Source organism: Podarcis tiliguerta (genome assembly GCF_965153285.1).
Source record: "Podarcis tiliguerta genome assembly, chromosome: Z".
Lineage (NCBI taxonomy): Eukaryota > Metazoa > Chordata > Lepidosauria > Squamata > Lacertidae > Podarcis > Podarcis tiliguerta.
In genome coordinates this window covers 45,966,249-45,984,599 of record NC_139553.1, presented here as the reverse complement: position 1 = coordinate 45,984,599, position 18,351 = coordinate 45,966,249, and the positions used below count along the sequence as shown (strand labels likewise).

The 18,351-nt window shown below is 45.5% G+C and overlaps 1 protein-coding gene across 3 annotated transcripts in view; it reads right to left on the bottom strand.

Annotated features, from left to right (window-relative positions):
• Positions 1-517: 517 nt before the first annotated feature.
• The window catches only part of ARHGEF6 (Rac/Cdc42 guanine nucleotide exchange factor 6), a 74,632-nt gene continuing 56,798 nt past the window's right edge, over positions 518-18,351 (bottom strand). For 2 of the 3 annotated variants that reach the window (XM_083422465.1, XM_083422466.1), the window contains 5 exons: positions 17,846-17,936; positions 15,159-15,248; positions 10,617-10,716; positions 9,194-9,248; positions 518-6,622 (listed from right to left, as the gene is read on the bottom strand). In XM_083422465.1, the coding sequence (XP_083278591.1) occupies positions 6,482-6,622; positions 9,194-9,248; positions 10,617-10,716; positions 15,159-15,248; positions 17,846-17,936 (477 nt within the window). In that variant the 3' untranslated portion in view covers positions 518-6,481. Of the gene's footprint in view, positions 6,623-9,193; positions 9,249-10,616; positions 11,121-15,158; positions 15,249-17,845; positions 17,937-18,351 lie in introns of those variants that run through there. The other variant, XR_014506968.1, reaches the window with a different exon arrangement.

Genomic DNA, 18,351 nt, shown 5'->3' with positions numbered 1-18,351 from the left:
AATCGCAGACGACTCTGGGGTTGCGGCACTCATCTCACTCTATAGGCCGAGGGAGCCAGCGTTTGTCCGCAGACAGCTTCCGGCTCATGTGGCCAGTGTGACTAAGCCACTTCTGGTGAACCAGAGCAGCGCACGGAAATGCTATTTACCTTCCCACCAGAGCAGTACCTATTTATCTACTTGCACTTTGACATGGTTTTGAACTGCTAGGTTGGCAGGAGAAGGAACCGAGCCCCGTCGTGGGGATTTGAACCGCCGACCTTTTGATCGGCAAGCCCTAGGCTCAGTGGTTTAGACCACAGCGCCACCTGCATCCCTTCTTTTGCAAACGGGTATAGAATTTCAGCCTCTATCCACCTGCTTTTTAAAAAAATAGTTCTCGTTTCCTTTTCAGCTCAGGATCAATGTGGACATTTTGCAATGAGTACTAGGGTTTTTTAATTAAACAATTTTAAAAAAGCAAACAAATTAAAAAGAGATTGGAAGATAAGTCGTAAGGAAAAGCACACACACAAAATTATTTTTCTTTAAAACCCTTTTTTATTTTTGTTGAAAACCACAATTTAAAAAATTGCTCAAAATAAAAGCAGGTTAGAAAAAGTTGAACACGCACCAGTCATCGTGACAGAAAATAAGAACATGTATGACAGGAAGGAAACACGAGAGGCAAAGGGTTAATGTGTGGGATGCAACAGGAACCTATTTACAAAGAGCTGTAAACAAAGAATATATATCTATATTTTTGAGAACACTGAAGTCAGAGTCACACATGGCTTCTGCTCCTTTATGATAGCTGCATATTCTTCTTTGTTTTTACAGCACAATCCGGTGGGTGTTTTATTCAGAGTAAGTCCCTTTCAGTTCAATGGGACCTCTGTTTGAGAAAGGGTGTTTAGGATTGCAGGCTTAATTTTCCTTAAACACACACACACACACACACACACACACACACACACACACACTTATTCACACCTGGTGCATACAGTGCAAGCAAATGCTGAATTTGAATAGAAATACCAGAGTTTCCCAAACTTTTGACACCTGGGGTGGTGGTTGGGTCGGTCACAGTGCTTTTTAAACTGGATCTATGGGAGAGGCTGCAGCCTAACTTTAGGGGGACGCAGGGGTTCCCAGATTCATCCCCTGGCACTCTCCAAGTTTCCTTTCTTAAGCAGAGCCTAGGTAAGCAGGGCTGGCAAAGTCTCAACTAGGGCCTTGGAAAACCACTATCAGCTGGTACCTTTCCTCCTTACCTGCCCCTGCTCTAGATGTTCTGGACAAGCTTGTTGGGGCTGATGACCATTGTTGTCCAAGATATCTGGAGGGTTCTACCATTGGGGAAGGCTGGCATGGTCCGTATCAGGACCTGCTAAGCAGACTTCAGTTATATAATGCAGCTTTCCTACATTCAAATCTGTAGGCACTCTCTATAACTCAGAAAAAAATAAAGAAACCACATATTAGTCCTCAAAACAAGAGGGCAGGCAATCTCCTTGAGACTAAGGCCTGCTTTTGCATTGCCACAAACAAAGGCGAAAGAAGACACATGCCTGCATAATCTAAAGTATATGCATAGATGCAAATCTAGAAAGAATTACCCTAAGAGAAATACAACACATACTGCCCCAATGGATGAGATGATGAGCAGGGGAGGGGAATATTGTGCCTGCTCAGTCTGCTGTCTTGGACCAGGCAGCCTTTCAAGCAGAGGATGCCTGCAGGCAGAGAAGCGTGCCCTGTACAAGTAGGACACACAGTCACCTAGTGCGCACCTCAACCTAAAAGATATCCAAATTCCAACGTTTCATGATGGAAAACAAGCAGGTTTGAAGGCTTCCCCTAGCTGGTCTCCCTTCTTATGGCCAGAGCCAGCCCAAAGGTGAGGGTGAAGCACCCGCCTCAGGCATTGGAAATGAAAACAGGCAGGGCCCCTCCCACCCTATTGCTTCTGCCACCAGTGGAACACCCTCCCCCTTGCCGAATTTCGGCGAGAGGAGAAGTGTTGTGGCGTATTGCGTTACTGCTTGCCTTGCTGCCCCTGGGACAGAGAAGGTGCACGGAAACGCCTTGGAGAATAATGAAGATATTATTTATACTCCACCCATCTGGCTGGGTTGCTCCAGCCACTCTTGCTGAATTCGGCAAGAGGGGAGCATTCTGGCAGCACTGGAAGTGGGTAGTGGGCCATGGGGGTGGGGACAGAAGGGGGCAAATTCATGGTTTGCCTCAGGTAGTGAAATGGGATGGGGGGACACCACTCCCTGTGGTTCTTTACCTTTAAGCTGGACTTGTGCCGGACACCTGTGCTGGCAGGGGCTCATGGGAGCTGTGCTCCACCTGGAGGGTCCCGTTGCTGATGTGTGCCCTGGCACAAAGTCTGGGATTTTCTAAGCAAGAATTTATCCAGCTCCTTAACAATTCTGCTCCCAGCTGGTAGGGAAGGAACCTGCTACGTTTTCAAGTTAACGAAAGCTGAAAACACACAAAAATGTTTTTGGAGCATCAAGGACTCTGTGTCAGTTCCGTCATTGCATTATGTGCCTCTTCCTCACCAGGGTTGCATTCTGGAGCTGGGGGAGATGGTGCAGCCATGTTGGGAGCAGATGGCCAGGCACAAGGCTCATTGACCAGTATCTGTAACGTCAATAAGACACTCCAGCCCCTAGATCAGTTTTGTGCTTTTAAAAATGTTTCTTTTTATAAGGTGACAAATGAGCAAACAAACACATGCACATTCATGCAATGTTCAAAAGAAAGAAGAAGAAATGGGCAGGAGAAGTTAGATGGACCTAGTTGGACCAATTTTCTGACTCAGCACAAGGCCTATATTCCAAATCTTTGCACAGCCAGTCTTGAGTCCTTTAACGGCATGAAACTCTGTGTCCTCCTTTCCCTTCTGCTGCACCAAGATGGTGCCAGCTGCTTCAACAAAAGTGCTTTCCCTTACAAAGTTTAGGGTCACCTAGTGGTAAGGATTTCCCCTCCCTGCTAAAAGCTGACTATGGGTGGATTAGGAAGGCCAGAGTTCAGCCATTGTGGTGACTCAGTTAACAACCATTAAAATTCCAAGTTTGGTTTCATAGTGCTATTGGTAAAATGGAATTATGTCAGCAATTATAAAATAAAGCCAGGGGAAAGGGAGCAGGACTACTCTTTGAGGAACCCGGAAATAAATGAAATGTGCAGGTTATATTATAGGCAGACCTGGCTGGCTTGCATATTGTTATGGTTAAATATTTCCTTTAAGAGCACATACAAAAAGGAGATTCATTCTTCATTTGATTTAGTCTGTGTTCCCTAAGTATCTATAATCTCTTCTTATCCTAGATGGAGCTGGATGAAAATTCATCCAGCTTCCATTAAACATTCCTCACATGGTTGTGAATATCTGAACTATCTCCCTTCCCACTTATGATCACAGAATATATTATCCTGGTTTTAATTTTATTTTTTTAAGTCTCAACACACCGCTTCAGCATCAGTGCTCACACTGAAGGTGAACAGCAAATACTCTGTCAAAGGAGGAAAGGAAACATACCACGAGGGCTATCAGCTGATCAACAAAATCGACTGAAACAGACAGGTTTTGCTTTGATTCCACCTACATAAATTAGCTTGCAACAAAATGCACTCTTCTGAGGAAAAGTATTACTTGCTTTTAGCTGTCAGAAGTACCTTTCGTCCAGTAAGTGTCTTCTCAGAAGAGGCACCCCCTTCCGACAGCAGAGGGAAGGGACTGCAGATTCAAAAGTAGAGCATTGCTTTGCATGTAGAAAGTCTCAGATTCAATTCCTGGAACCTCCAAGTGCAACCCTAAAGAGCCGCTCATTCAGTGCTGATAATCCTGAGCTAGAGGGACCAATGGCCACACTCAGTCTTCAGTGGCTTCCCCATTTATCACATCCCTTTATACAAGGCAATGAGGACTATAATATTTTATTTTTTAAAGGATCCAGTTAAATCCAGTTTCACAAGGAGCAGGAGGACAGGGGCATTTTTCTCAGTCTGAGACCAAGGAGTGGCCTTGCTAGAGAGTCCAAATTAGGAATGGGAAACTTCAGGTCCGGGGGTCCTGTGTGCCCCCTCCTCAACTGGCCATCAGGACTCTCCCTAGGCTATGTCCCTTGCTGGCCCTGCTTCACTTCTTCCCTGACTGCTTTTGCCTGGCTAGATTGTGTCTCTGAACTGTGAGCGGTACATGTCTTCTCTGTGTGTATAAACAGTTGTCTCTGTCTCCTTGCCTACATTTGCCTTTGGCCAATACAAAACACGGACATGCGGCCTCTAAGTCTCCAGAGCCCTGGAGTAGCCAGTATAGGGCTATATAAGAATGGTCTGACCTGTTAGAAGAGAAGCTCTGCATATCCAAAGAGAGAGAGAGACTGAGGCCACACCATACATTTGAAGAAATCAAAGGCTTCCCCCAAATAACCCTGGGAAATCTAATGTATTGATAGTGCTTAGAGTTGCCAGCCTCCAAGTTCCCTGAGTCTCCTGGGAAGAAGGCTTGATTGCAACTCTGGGAGAGGCATAGCTTTCAGCATCCTTAGTAAACGGAAGCTTCCAGGGTGCTTTGGGGAAAGCGGTACCAGAGAGCTTTCCATGTGTGGTATGAATGCCTCTTCTAAGCCAGCAGAGGCATTTCCTGGTGCTGCTGAGCCGTGAAGCTCATGCAATCTCCCTCTCTCTCAAACACAGGAGGCAAAGCCACTTCTCAGATGCCCCTTGCCACTTGATTGTTTTCAACACAAATGGTTTTTACAAAAACTATTTTTAAAATAATAATAATAATAATTAAAAAGTTGTGAGCTATATCCAAATAAGTTTTACTACAGGGTTTGATCCCCAAAGGGGACAACTGCATATTCCTGCTTGCAAGGGTTGGTCTAGAGGATCCCTCAGGGTCCCTTCCAACTCTACAAGTCCACGATTCCATGAATCCTGGGAACTATAGCTTGTTAAGGGTGCTGGGAATATTGGCTCTCTCTGTGTGTGAAACTCCAGTTCCCAGGATTCTCTGGGGGAATGTATGGTGCTTTAAATGTATAATGTGAATCTGATCCAATTTAAATCCATCGGCTTAAGTTAGGGTGGTAATCAGTGCTAGTCCTGCACAGAGTAAACTCACTGAAATTAAACGAACCTAGGTTCATTAATATCAATAGCTCTATTCAGAGTATAACTTGGTGAAGACAATCCAAGGCCACCCTCATCATTGTTAAAGGTTGTATCTAATGCTAGTACTACATAGAGTAGACCCACTGAAGTTAATGGACAGTTATAACTTAGGTCTGCTAATTTCAGTGTGTCGACTCTGGGTATTACTCATGCTGGGTACAGCCCCTCGGATTGATTGGGGCCACTGTTTTAACTCGACTGAGATGTTTTTAAGTTGATTCATCTAGCCAATATGTTGAAGCCCTAGTTAAAACCCAAAGGGCACACACATTCACACAAATGCATGTGGAGCTCACACACTCCACAGTGGTGAGCAAAGCTTGCTGCTGTGCTCTTAAGCCCTCGCTGCTCAAAAGAAGCACTACTGAGGGATCTCTGCAATACTCCCAGGGAGCTCATGACAGCGACTCCGGATCAGAGGCACCCAGGCAAATGTAGACCAACGCACTGTGGTGCCCGTTGCATATTCATATCCATAGAAAGGCCATTTCAGAAACCACTGTGTTGTTGTGCTCTGTGCCTCAAGGGTGCAGGTAACAAACAGTTGTTATTTAATGTGAAGGGAAACCTAACTCGGTTTTCCTGATTATCTAAAGAAGTGCAAATCACCTTTAACTTTCTTTCCTGATTGCGATTCAAGGAACCATTTCCCCCTTTTTTCTCTGCCCACCAAACCAATAAATTAAGTAACAGGCATTTAAAAAGAAAAAGAAAAAAAGTGGGGGAAAGCCGTTTCCTCTACAGCTTCCACTCAGCGGATCTTCACTCCGAATGGCATTTGGTCAGTTGCAAAGTCCACGTTCCCAGAAAAAGGTGCAATGAGGTACCTAGAGTTACAAAGGTGGGTCATAGAGACTCAGGGGCCAAAGCATGGTCTTGTTTTTTAAAAGAAAGAATTGCTCACTGGCTGTTGCTGGCTTCTTTGAATTGGGCAGGGGAATAAAGAAATCAGCAGAGCCTTTTCCTTTCTTGTTTGTAGCAGAACAAAACTAGAGCTGCCTGCCAGTTGCACGGACTCCTTTGGAGAGTGGTGGACTCTCCCTCCTTGGAGGTTTTTAGGCAGAGGTTGAGCGGCCTTCTGTCAGGGATTCTCTAGCTGTGATTCCTGCATTGCAGAGAGCTGGACTGGATGACCCTCAGAAGGGGTCCCTTGCAATGCTAAAAGTCTTTGATGCTGTGAAAAAACCCCCAAAACAAAAGCAGAACACAAACTCCAGTATGACGAGAAGGGGACCAAACCCCTCAGTTCCAGGGAATACCTGACGTTGTGAGCTAACCGCCCTGTGTGAGCAGGGTTAAGAAATCAGGCGAGGACTGAGGACCTCCGCCCGGCGTCTTCCCTGACACACTCATCTGTTTGCTTCAGTAGCCTCCGAACCAACTTCTCTAGATCTTTCCTGCACTTCAGCTCTTCCTCCAAACACTGCTTCATCTTCTTATTCTCCTGTAGGCAGAGGAAGCAGGGTGTTAATATTCCACATAAGAAGCTTCTCACTTTCTCTCCACTCCCCAAAACCAACCCATCTGCAATGATGTCTTAGTCAGCGACAGAGAAATCTTGACTGCCAAGCCTAAGTAGGCTCACCAGGCAGGTCACCACAGGGGTGGTTAGCCAAGTCAGGCACATCTGAGCCAAAAAAGGGGTGTTTTCAGCAACGTCAATCAGCTGGTTGGCAGAACCTGCAAAGCCCATGGCCTGCAAAGAACCGTACACAGTACTTTGTGAGCACAATAGCCAGCTGACTGTCAGGACTTCAAAGCTCCACATGGGCCAAAACAGGTCCTCTGATGTCATTCTATTGTCAGATAAGAACATGAGAACCTAAGAAGAGCCCTATTGGGTGAAGCCAATGGTCCGCCTAGTCCAGCATCCTGTTCTCACAGTGGACGACCAGATGCCTGTGGGAAGCCTGCAGGCTGGAATCAAGCCCAAGAGCCACTCTCTCCTCCTGTGGTTTCCAGCAGCTGGTATTCAGAAGCATTACTGCCTCTGACCGTGGAGGAAGAGCATAATCATCATGGCTGGTAGCCACTGAAAGCCTGTTCCTCCACTGATTTGTCTAATTCTCTTTCAAACTGATCAAAGTTACCAGCCATCCCTGCCTCCTGTGGGAGAGAGTTCCACAGTCTATCGACTGGTGAAAAGTCAGCCTTCATGCCAAATATGGCCTAAGGGAGGGTGGAGGAAACCCTGGTCCACTGGACAGATCCAGGATGGTATTCAACTAAGTTTTTACTCAGAATGTACCCACTTAAACTTATAGACCTAACCTAGTCATGCTCATTCATTACTATGGGTCTATGTTGAGTAAAACCTTGCTGAATACCACCCTGTTTGCCACCTGCTAGGCTAAGTCCTCTCCAACACTGATAGAAATTACAGCCTATACTTTGATCCCTGATTTATACATTTATTCATTAGTGTATGTTCAGGGGGCACAGATTTTTTTGGGGAGGGCAGCCAAGATGGTGCCTTCCAAATGTAGCTGGGCAACAAGCCCCATCAGCCCTGGCCAGCAGATTCAGTGGTCAGGTTATTTGAAGTATTTTTGTATTGCTTTTCCACCAGAAAAGGTCACAAAGCAATCTAGGAGGAAATTCAAATTCAATTAGATACGGCAATTAAATAAAAGAGGTGAAAAAATCAACATCAATGAAGTAGGGTTCCATTCACTCAGAACATTTCCACTCACTCAGTACCCACACAAATCCCCCACCCACAAACATATGCATATCTCAGTCAACCTACCTCCCCTCACCCATATTTACACATCCACACCCACCCACTCATTGCATTTGGAAAACTGTACGGTTCTGGTTGCCTCCCTTCAAAAAGGGTATTGCAAAGCAGGAGAAGGTTCAGAAAAGGGAAGCGAAAATAATCTAAGGGTGGAGCGCCTTTGACAAAACGAGAAATGAAAGGCTGCAACGTTTAGGACTTTTTGGTTCAGAGAAAAGGCAAGTGCATAAAATAATGCATGGCTTTAACGGAGTAGACAGAAGGGGGGGGGAGGTTTGCTTCCCCCTTCCTAACTCTGGAACTCATGAGTATCCAAAGAAGCTGAACACTGGAAGATTTGGGGCAGGTAAAAATGAAGCCCTTCTTCACACAGCGCATGGCTAAGTTGTGGAGCTCCCTTCTCTGGAGGCAGTGAGGGCTACCAACTTGGATGGGCTTGCAAAGAGGAATGGACAAATTCGTGGATGAGAAAGGTATTGATGGGTTACTAGCCATGGCTACATTCTGCCTCTGTGATCAGAAGCAGTGATGCTACTGAATACCCATTGGGGTCCTGCTTTCAGCTTTCAGGCTGGCCACTGTGAGAACAAGATGCTGGATCCGCCATGCGTCTAACCCAGCAGGCTCTTCACTTTGTCATTCTCAGCAATTACAGGTCCCAGCAACCCTCAGTGCACAAATTCAGAAGGTGCACATCACAACACTGGCAGTCTAATGATATGACGCTAAAACCATATTTAATTTAAGGCTTCACTAACCTCAATAAAGGCCTCTCAGTCCACGAACATCTAGGCTATGCCATGTTGTCTATCCCTAGCTCTTCCCTCTTCAACCTTCACAACAACCCTGCGAAGTGGGTTAAGCTGAGATGACGACTGTCCCAGTGTCACCCAATGAGCTTTGTGGCTGAATGGAAGTTTCCTAATCCTGACATAATGCTCTCACCACTATGCTACGCAGGACCTTGCAAACACATCTTGCAATATTGTGCATGTATGCGAGGGTGCACATAAGAATTTTTCCGGGGGAGGGGGAACTAAAACACTGAAAGGGGGGAGCAGGCTAATTTCTCACAACCCCTCCACCTTTGAAAAGAACAACACCTGTACATTTTACTTCTTATCTTAGGTTCTACTAATGTTTGAAACTTCCTCTGTTTTTTATGTGAAAGATGGAGTTAGGGTTCATTCTAGATGGGGCAACTGTCTCCCCGCACCTCGGTGGATGCCCATTTATGTACATGTGATCCTGGAATAGGGTGATGCTTTTGATTACCTGTCTAAGTTCCTTGACCTCATCCTTCAGTGCATAGACTGCGTCCACCAGACTCCTAGGAAAAACAACCCAACAGTCAGCAGCAAAATGCTAAGAAGCAACCAAAGAGAACTCATAGACAAACACACTCCCTGCAGTTTCAAAAGGCCCTACAGATTATTTAATTAGTGTAAAGGCCTAGGAGAAGAGGAATGTCTTTGCCTGGTGCCTAAAGATACGTAGCAACAGTGCCTGCCCGCCAGGTAGGTAGTGGCAAGGCACCCCCAGACTCTCATATCTTCTGGGAGGGATTCAACTGGGCTCTGGGAAATTTAGGTTTGTGCAATTAAAGCGACTTAAAACACTTCTTTTCCAGGGTTTCCCAAACTTGGAACTCCAGCTGTTCTTAGACTACAACTCCCACCATCCCTAGCTAGTAGGACTAGTGGTCAGGGATGATGGGAACTGTAATCCAACAACAGCTGGAGACCCAAGTTTGGGGAACCCTGCTAAAGCAACAGATCCCCTGGGGGGGGGGGGAGGACTGTTTGTGGTTTAAAAAAAGAGACAGAAATGTGCTGAAAACACAGTTTGCCTGTCCCCACCTGTTTTTCTTTCAGCTTTGGATTGGGCAGCCCAAGGGTTTGAGTAGATGACCCTCTGGGTCCCTCCCAACCCTACAGTTCTATGATTCTATAGGTCATATGCAGAAGCAGTGAACCTCAACAGGAATGGGATGGATGCCCCTACAGCACGTTCCCTTTGCAAAGTTCAGGCCTTCTGCACTACAGCTTTGCAGGGTTCTGTTTTGTTTTTTCGTTTCATTTTGTTTCTTTGTTGGCAAACAAGCCTGTAAGGAAAGGATTCCCCAAGTGAAGAAACTGGACAAAGCTTAAGGGATAAGCAACAGAAACAAAATAGCATTTAAAAAGTGGCAAAAAGTCACAAATCTCCCTCATTTTGAGGGGGGAAAAGAAAATTCCACATATTCGTTTTGTCTTTTATAGGCAATGCTTGGTCCTATTGCGTGCTTAGGCATGAGACGAATATGCAGGGAAGTGCAGTGTTGTGGAGTTACATAGCAAAATGCCCAAGTTGTATTACGTTGCAAAGCTTTGTGCTGTGTGGTTTCATGGTGAAATTACGCAGTACAAAGGTTTGCAACATTCCAATCAAGGAAAGGATGTGGACACTGGAAACACTGAATGCTGCTTCATTGAATGCCTTCTTCACTGAATTGTTTACCTAAACATGGATTCCGAATGCAGGGCAGGAGCAAGATATTCTGCCCCCCAGAACAGAACTCTTGCCACCCTGCAGTCGGCCTCGCACACTGACCTCCTCTTGCTCCTTTTGTTATTGGGTGGATGGGGATAGGACACCCACAATTAAATTTCTTAGGCTTCAGCTCACTTGTTCTGGGGCCCACCCCAATCTCACTCACTTCTCCTCTGTGATAGTCTGCCCGTTGCTTCTTGTTTCCTCAAAGATGATTTTCTCTTCTTCCGGAAGCAGGACCTGGGGGACGGAATCCTTACGGGAACCTGGTGGCAAGAGAGGACAAATCAGGGGACAGCTCTGTTTTGGCGCACACAACAAATAAACAAGAACGTTAACAGGAGAAGAGCGTTTCTCTGCTCTTTTCCCCACTGGTGCATCATCATTGTCAAGATTGAAAAAAACAGCAAGAAAAAGACTTCCTGTCTGGCCGCCATGGCAAACGGCTGTCCCCAGACCAGGGGAGCCTTTCTGTGCAGCTAATGAAGATAATATGGGGGTAATTATCCTCCCAAAAAACCCCCAGGGCCGGGGGGGTGGGGTGCTCTACCCACAAATCATCCGATACCTGCCGTCCGTCCTGAAGGAATGTGGGTGGCAGGGGGCGCTGGGTGCATTGCACCGCGCCTTTCGGGAGCTCTCCAAAACTTGCGCCATGAGCGGAGGACACCTGTTTTTTTAAAATAAAATTCAAACTTAATTAACAGGCATGCTCTGAACTAGGGGGGATAAAGTACTCTGCTAATTGATTCAGCCGCTGGGTGCCAAGGATTCGACCTGGAGAAGGACTTTCGTCGTAATTGGATCGGTATGATGGGGGAGGTGAGCCTCCATTATTCTCTCTTGATATTCTTTGCATTTGCTGTTTTATTCGGCAAATCTTGCCTGAAAGGCTGACTGTTTGAAATATGAAAGCAGGATTGAAAGAGTATCTTGCTATTGTTATTGTTATGGTTTGACTACAAAATCGATTGTGTGAAATTTTGACTATGATTCTGGCCACAACTCTTAATAGAATGATAAAAATAATTCATGATGGGAGCTATGGTGTTTTCCTGAGACATCAGCTTGTTAGCAGCTGGAACGAGATCACAGAAGGGAATTTTGTATATTAGCCCAGCGCTAATAGCAGAAGGCTAGATCTCCCTTTGTCTTGGATGTGATGCACTGAGATTTGCCTTTGTGTGCAGAAAGTGAAACGGGCGTCGATGAGGACTTTGGACTACAACAGGAACATAAAGAAGAAGAAAATTAAAAATATTTCACACAGAACTACAAAGGACTAACTAGCATGCTAAACTAATTCAGAGGCTGTTAAAAATAAATGAAGGATCATTAAAAATAAATGAAGAATGCAGTAAAATATTAGATCATCACTCCCTGAACTACAGAGCATAGGAAGTCACCCAAAGATATATAATTCGGCATTGAATATTTTTTGATTGAATTATAATTTGGAATGTTTTAATGTGGTTTTTATTGGATTGTTAAAATGGAAAACTTAATAAAAATTATTTTAAGTAAGGAAGGAAGGAAGGAAGGAAGGAAGGAAAAAAGGAAGGAAGCTATTCCATAAATGGGGTGTCACCACCAAGAAGGCTCTTTCCTTTTTAGCTACCCACTTCACCTCACTTGAAGGCAAGACATGGAGCAGGTACTGAATATCAGGGGCTAGGAATCACAAATAACAAGAGTGTTGTTGTTATTGTGGGCCGACACCATAGGTGGACTTCACCATAGGTATCTGGTTGGCCACTGTGAAAACAGGATACTGGGCAAGATGGGACGTTGGCCTGATCCAGCCGCCAGCTCTTCTATGCTAAGACACTATTTCAGGTAACCTGGTTCCAAGTCTTTCTAGCTTCGTTGGTTAAAACCATCACTTTAAAATAGACCAGGAAATGGGCATGTATTTTCTGATAGCTTAACAGCTGACAAAAGTTGTACAAAGCAGCCACATTTCGGAAGGAGAGGGCCACACCCGTTTTACTACCCCTCTCTTTCCCCTCTAAGAGTACACGGATTTTAATTTGCCCTGTCAATGCGACTGACTAAATCACGGGTGTCAAACACAAGGCCCGCGGGCCAAATCCGGCCCGCCAGACCTCGTCATGTGGCCCGTGTAGCCGCCGCCGGCCGCCAGCCTTCACCTTTTATTTTCACTTCTTTTTTTTTTACACAAGAAAGCCGCCTCTTCAGCACATGCGCGGCCTGAAAAGCAGGCAGGCGGGTGGGCGGAGCCTCTGGAGACGAAGCAACGCCCCCACTCCCGCTTTCCCTCAGCGGGGAAAGAAATGACGAGCCCAGCTTTTTATCTGCTCCAGTAAGGCCCGCAAGCGGAGCTCATGCGCGCGGCGCCCCTGCGACCCCTGCCGCACGTAGGCCGCGTCACGAGCCTCTCGCTGGCCACGAAGTTCTCCGTATTCATGGCGGAGGAAAGTGAGGGAATGATTTTTATTGATTTAGAGACGGGCAGCTACCCCTCTGCCCCCCTTGGCTACACCCATGATGCTAAGGTTTTCCATTCCCTCCCCCCATTTTAATTATTAGTTTTGTGCATCCCCTTCCTGTTTTGCTATATTTTTAACGACTGGACATTAAAATTGTTTTAAAGTTGCCCTAACCTTGTTTTCTTGCATGGGATCAAAGTTTTGTTTTTAGAATTTGAAGATCTGTGGCCATTATAATAATTTGACAATATATCATGTAGAATTAATGTGCTCAGAATTTAGTGATGTAAATATATTTGTTTTCAAACAGGAAATATTTTTGCTTCATGATGCTGTTTATTATTATCAATAATTGAATGCAGTGACAATAATTTATGATAATAAAGAGTGGACACATAGTCCTACAGATACAACCGGCCCTTTGAGGGTGATCAAACTGCTGATGCGGCCCCCGATGAATTTGAGTTTGACACCCCTGGACTAAATGTTTGCATTTCCATCACTTCAGAAGATGTTAGCACCTCACTCAGGAAGCAGCTTTTTCTGAAAGGTGCAGCAGATTAAATGATAGCGCCTTGTGCTTCCTAGTCAAAGCTATCTCTTGCATTCTAAGATAACCATCAGTTTGCTTGCACAGTGGAATAGGAGGAAGCTGCGCGAGAAGGGACTGCCATCGTCCTCTACTGTGCTTCCTTTGCCGCAGGGCATGAGGTAAGAGTGAGGCAGCGGATAGGAAACATAGGAAACTGCCTTATTTATAGGCAGACCATCGGTCCTTGTAGCTCAGGGCAAGTGAAATGATCAAGGGCAACTCCCCCAAGAGGAACAGATGCAGCATTTGGGACAGATGCAGAGGAAACACAATGGAAGTTTAAAAAACTAAGCATGGCACGGAGGAAGCAGATATGAAGAAGTTTTTCTCCCCCAGTTCAGAGCGTTGGGCATCCAATGAAGCTTAGTTTTGGAAGATTCTGGACAGATAAAATGAAGTCCTTCTTCATTGCAGCACATACATAAACTAAGAACTTGCTCCCCAAGGAGGCCAGGACGACCACTGACTGGGATGGTTGAAGGCTGACAGGTAAACCATGGAACTCCCTCCCACGAGAAACAGTGTTGGCCACCAACTTAAGATGGCTTCAAAAGAGGACTGGACAATTTCTCAGAGAAGGCTATCAATGGATACGCATCACTACAATTCTGCTCTGCCTCCACAGTTGGAACCAGTCAAAGTTCCAAATCCCACTTGCTGGGAACCACAGGAGGGGAGAGGCCTCTTGCGCTCAAATCTCCCACAAGCACCCAGTTGGCCACTCTGAGAACAGGATGCTGGACTAGATGGGCCATAAGCCTGATCCAGCAGGATCTTCTTATGCACAACACCTGCTTTGTAGTAGACTGTGACTTAAAAGGCATTTTTGACCACTCTTTATGGAGAGGGCTAATTCATGGCACATTATTTAGCCACGAAGCCTATGTGAAACATTCATATAGAACAGATGGTCTACTTCTGAATGCTAATTGCTAGGGGTAAACAGCAGGGGAGGGCAATCGCCCAATCCCAGTTTATGGTCTTAAGACAGGTGAGGATGCTGCTCTGCTGAAAGCTAAACAGGTCTGGGTCTGGTCAGTGCCTGGATGGGAGACCTCCTGGGAACCACAGATAGGCTACTGTGGGTTCCATGATGGAAGAAAGGAAGGACATAAAGGGTTAAGAAGATAAATAAGAAAGTAAACATATTTCTCATGCCCTGCTTGTGGGCTTCTAGGAGGTATCCAGTTGGCCCCTGAGAGCAACAAAGAAGATGGGTTTAGATGGACCTTTTGGTCTGATCCTCCAGGGATCTTTGAAAGGGAAAGGTTAAACACAGATCACTAACCTTTTGCCCTCCCAGTGTCACTGGACTACAACTCCCATCACCCCTGCTCAATGCCCGTATTTGCTGGGACTCATGGTGGTTGGAGTCCAACAGCATCTGAAGAGGTTTAGGTCAAAAGAAGAGCCCCACTAGGAGCTAAAGACGTCAAAGGTAGATAATCCAAGGCTTATAAGGACCAATGCTCTGGCTCACTGGAAGACATCTTTGTAAGTTCAAACCCCAACTAGCATGCAACGCTTGGCAGAGAGCCTCCCACGCATTGCAAGAGGAATGCACCAGGCATATGCTAAGCTGCCAGCTCGGTGCACCTCACTTATCTCAAAGCTACCCCACATTCAAAAGTTTCTAGGTACAAGGGGCTGCCTTTAAGCCACTCACCTGAGCTGTGGGTTTGCTGGGTGCTGGCGCCTGTGCAATAGGCCTCAATCACTTTAAGGATCTGTGCATCTTCCTCCAAGGCAGCAGTACCTGTCAAATGTCGCAAAGGCAGGTGAATGCAAGAGACGACTCTCACCCAATCTGGCTTCTATTAACTTGAGAAGACTTAGCTCAGCATCTAACACTGATTTCTAGCTTTGCTGTTAGGTGGAGCGGCACAATTTGCTTTATGTTTCATCTCTGCCTCACAAGGCAGGGTTGTATTCAACTAACTTTTACTCAAAGTAGGCCCAATTAAATTAATGTCGATGACTAAGCTCATCCAGACGTCTTTTTGTGTCCAAGCACTTTTTTCTTTTTGCTGTGGTGCTTTCCCCATGAAAACCCACTCTTTACTGCAATCTACAAAAAACCCAGTATTAAAGAGAGGTTTTTCCTGGGGAAAGGGGCAGGGCGAAATAAAAATGAAAAGTCCTTGAGCAGTGACTGTGGGAAAGCTCAGAGCAAAAGGTAAGTGTGGATGAGCCATCAGTTAGGTCTATGGATCTACTCTGAGTAATAAAATGTAGTTGAATACAACCCTGAGAAACTGCTGATTTTCTAATACAGTGGTACCTCGGTTTTTGAATGTAATCCATTCTGGAAAACCATTCGAGTTCTGAAATGTTCAAAAACTGAAAACTCCAATAGCTGACAGCCAGGCCTCAGGATCTTACAGTCAGCGGAAGCTGTGTTTCATGTTCGACTTCTGAGGTGTGTTCGAGAACTGAAGCATTTACTTCCAGGTTTACGGCGTTCGAAAACAGAAATACTCGTCAACGGTGAAGTTCAGAAACCGGGGTATCACTGTATTTAAAATGGAGGAAGCAGGTACAGTGGTACCTCAGTTTACGAACTTAATCCATTCTGGAAGTCCGTTCTTAAACCAAAACTGTTCTTAAACCGAGGCGCACTTTCCCTAATGAGGCCTCCTGCTATCGGTGCCTTTCCACCATTTGGCTTCTGTTCATGTTGTTGTTGTTTAGTCGTTCAGTCGTGTCCGACTCTTCGTGACACCCTGGACCAGAGCACGCCAGGCACTTCTGTCTTCCACTGCCTCCTGCAGTTTGGTCAGACTCATGTTTGTAGCTTCGAGAACACTGTCCAACCATCTCATCCTCTGTCGTCCCCTTCAACTTGTGCCCTCCATCTTTCCCAACATCAGGGTCTTTTCCAGGGAGTCTTCTCTTCTCATGAGGTGGCCAAAGTCTTGGAGCCTCAGCTTCAGGATCTGTCCTTCCAGTGAGCACTCAGGGCTAATTTCCTTAAGAATGGATGCGTTTGATCTTCTTGCAGTCCATGGGACTCTCAAGAGTCTCCTCCAGCACCAGAATTCAAAAGCATCTATTCTTCGGCGATCAGCCTTCTTGATGGTCCAGCTCTCACTTCCATACATCACTACTGGGAAAACCATGGCTTTAACTATACGGACCTTTGTTGGCAAGGTGATGTCTGTTCATAGACCGAGGTAAAGTTTGCAACCCGGGACACTATTTCCAGTTTTGCGGAGTTCATAAACCAAATAGTTTGTAAACAGGGCTGTTCTTAAACCGAGGTACCACTGTATTTATCTTGGCCTCTGTAACCTTGAGTGAAGCAAGAAATCTTTTTATACCAGTCAGAGTCCTTCCGGACGCAGTTTGTATTGTGTATTCATGAAGTTTTCTGCTCACGATGGTATTGGGGCAGTCATATGTGCTCCCACTTTCAATACCTTTCACACCTGCGGAAGTTTCAGGGTGGTCTGCTTCATTTCCAAGCACTGCATGAGCTGCAACTTCCTACAGAAACCCAGTAACTTTTCTTTTCGTTTTACTGCAAATGTTCCCGTTCACTTTCCCCCCCGTCCCTATGCATGGCAATCATAGAGTAACACTGGGGAAGCATCACAGAACAACTAATAAAGCAGAATACTAAGTGGACTGTCCAGTATAATAAATCCATCACTAATGCACTATTATGCAGAATACGTGACCCCCAAAATAACCCACAGTGTGCCTCTGAAGACTAGTTGTTGTGAATCGCAAGTGGGGAGATAGCACGTTACATTCGGGTCCTGCTTGCAGTTTACAGTTAGCCACTGTGAGAACAGGACACTGGATTACACAAGTCTTTGGCCAGAACTAGCAGGACTCCACTGTCCTTAATTTGACCAGCTCTTTCCACTGTGCTGGTAGAGTGTAGTGAAAAATCACCTCTAGGGATCCCTGCTCTGATTCAGGGGATGCAGAACTCCAGCAGAAGTCTGTGGTTCAGCAGCTACCCATCTGCTTGCTGGCTGACCAGGGTCACATTCCTCTTGCTAAAAGGTGCTTAATGTTGTTAGGAGACCCCACCCCCACCCCCTGCTCGCAGAACTACAATTCTCAGAGTGGTTAACAACCAATCTCTATTCCCAGGATAGTCTGGGAAATGTAGCTCAATGAGGGGAATCTCCTGCTGAGATGGGTCTCGTAACAACTCTCAACAGCTTTAAACTACATTTCCTAGTAGTTGCCAAAATTCTTTGGGGAAAGGCATGGCTGTTTAAAGCGGCATGATACTGCTTTAAATGTGCAGTGCAGATGGGGGGTCTTAGATATTACACTGGAGAATTCTGCGGGTTTTCTTTTAAATGCAATCACTACAAGTCATGCAAGTCAGCTCACTTTTTCTAACGACAAATTCCTCATCGGATGCTTTCCTGTCTTTCCTTTTTGGAAGGAACTTCTTCATTGTCTTTGGGCTCTTGCTTGAGTCCTATTTTTTTAAAACAACAACAACAACACATACTTCACTTAATAATGAGATAGCCAAGGTTATGAATAGAGAAATCTTAGCTAACAATCATCTCAGTCTCAGCTGATAAATCTGGGGTTGTGGGACAAAGCAATACTTATAGGACAAAAAGCAGGGTTGGAACTTGGTAATAGGGCCAGAGCCATCTTTCCTATTGGGCTTACTGGTCCATAACATCTGGACTCTGTGTGCATTACTGAACCATAATCCCAAGATTTCCAGCTTTCAAAAAAAAGAAAAAAAAAAGAGGAAATTTCTAATATTTGCAGATCCTGAGATGTGATGCAGAACGTACAGCCGCTATTCTTCCCAGGGCTTTCTTTTGATAGAAATCAGCTTCCTCCCTCACACACCCCAAACATTCCTGTGGGCTCCC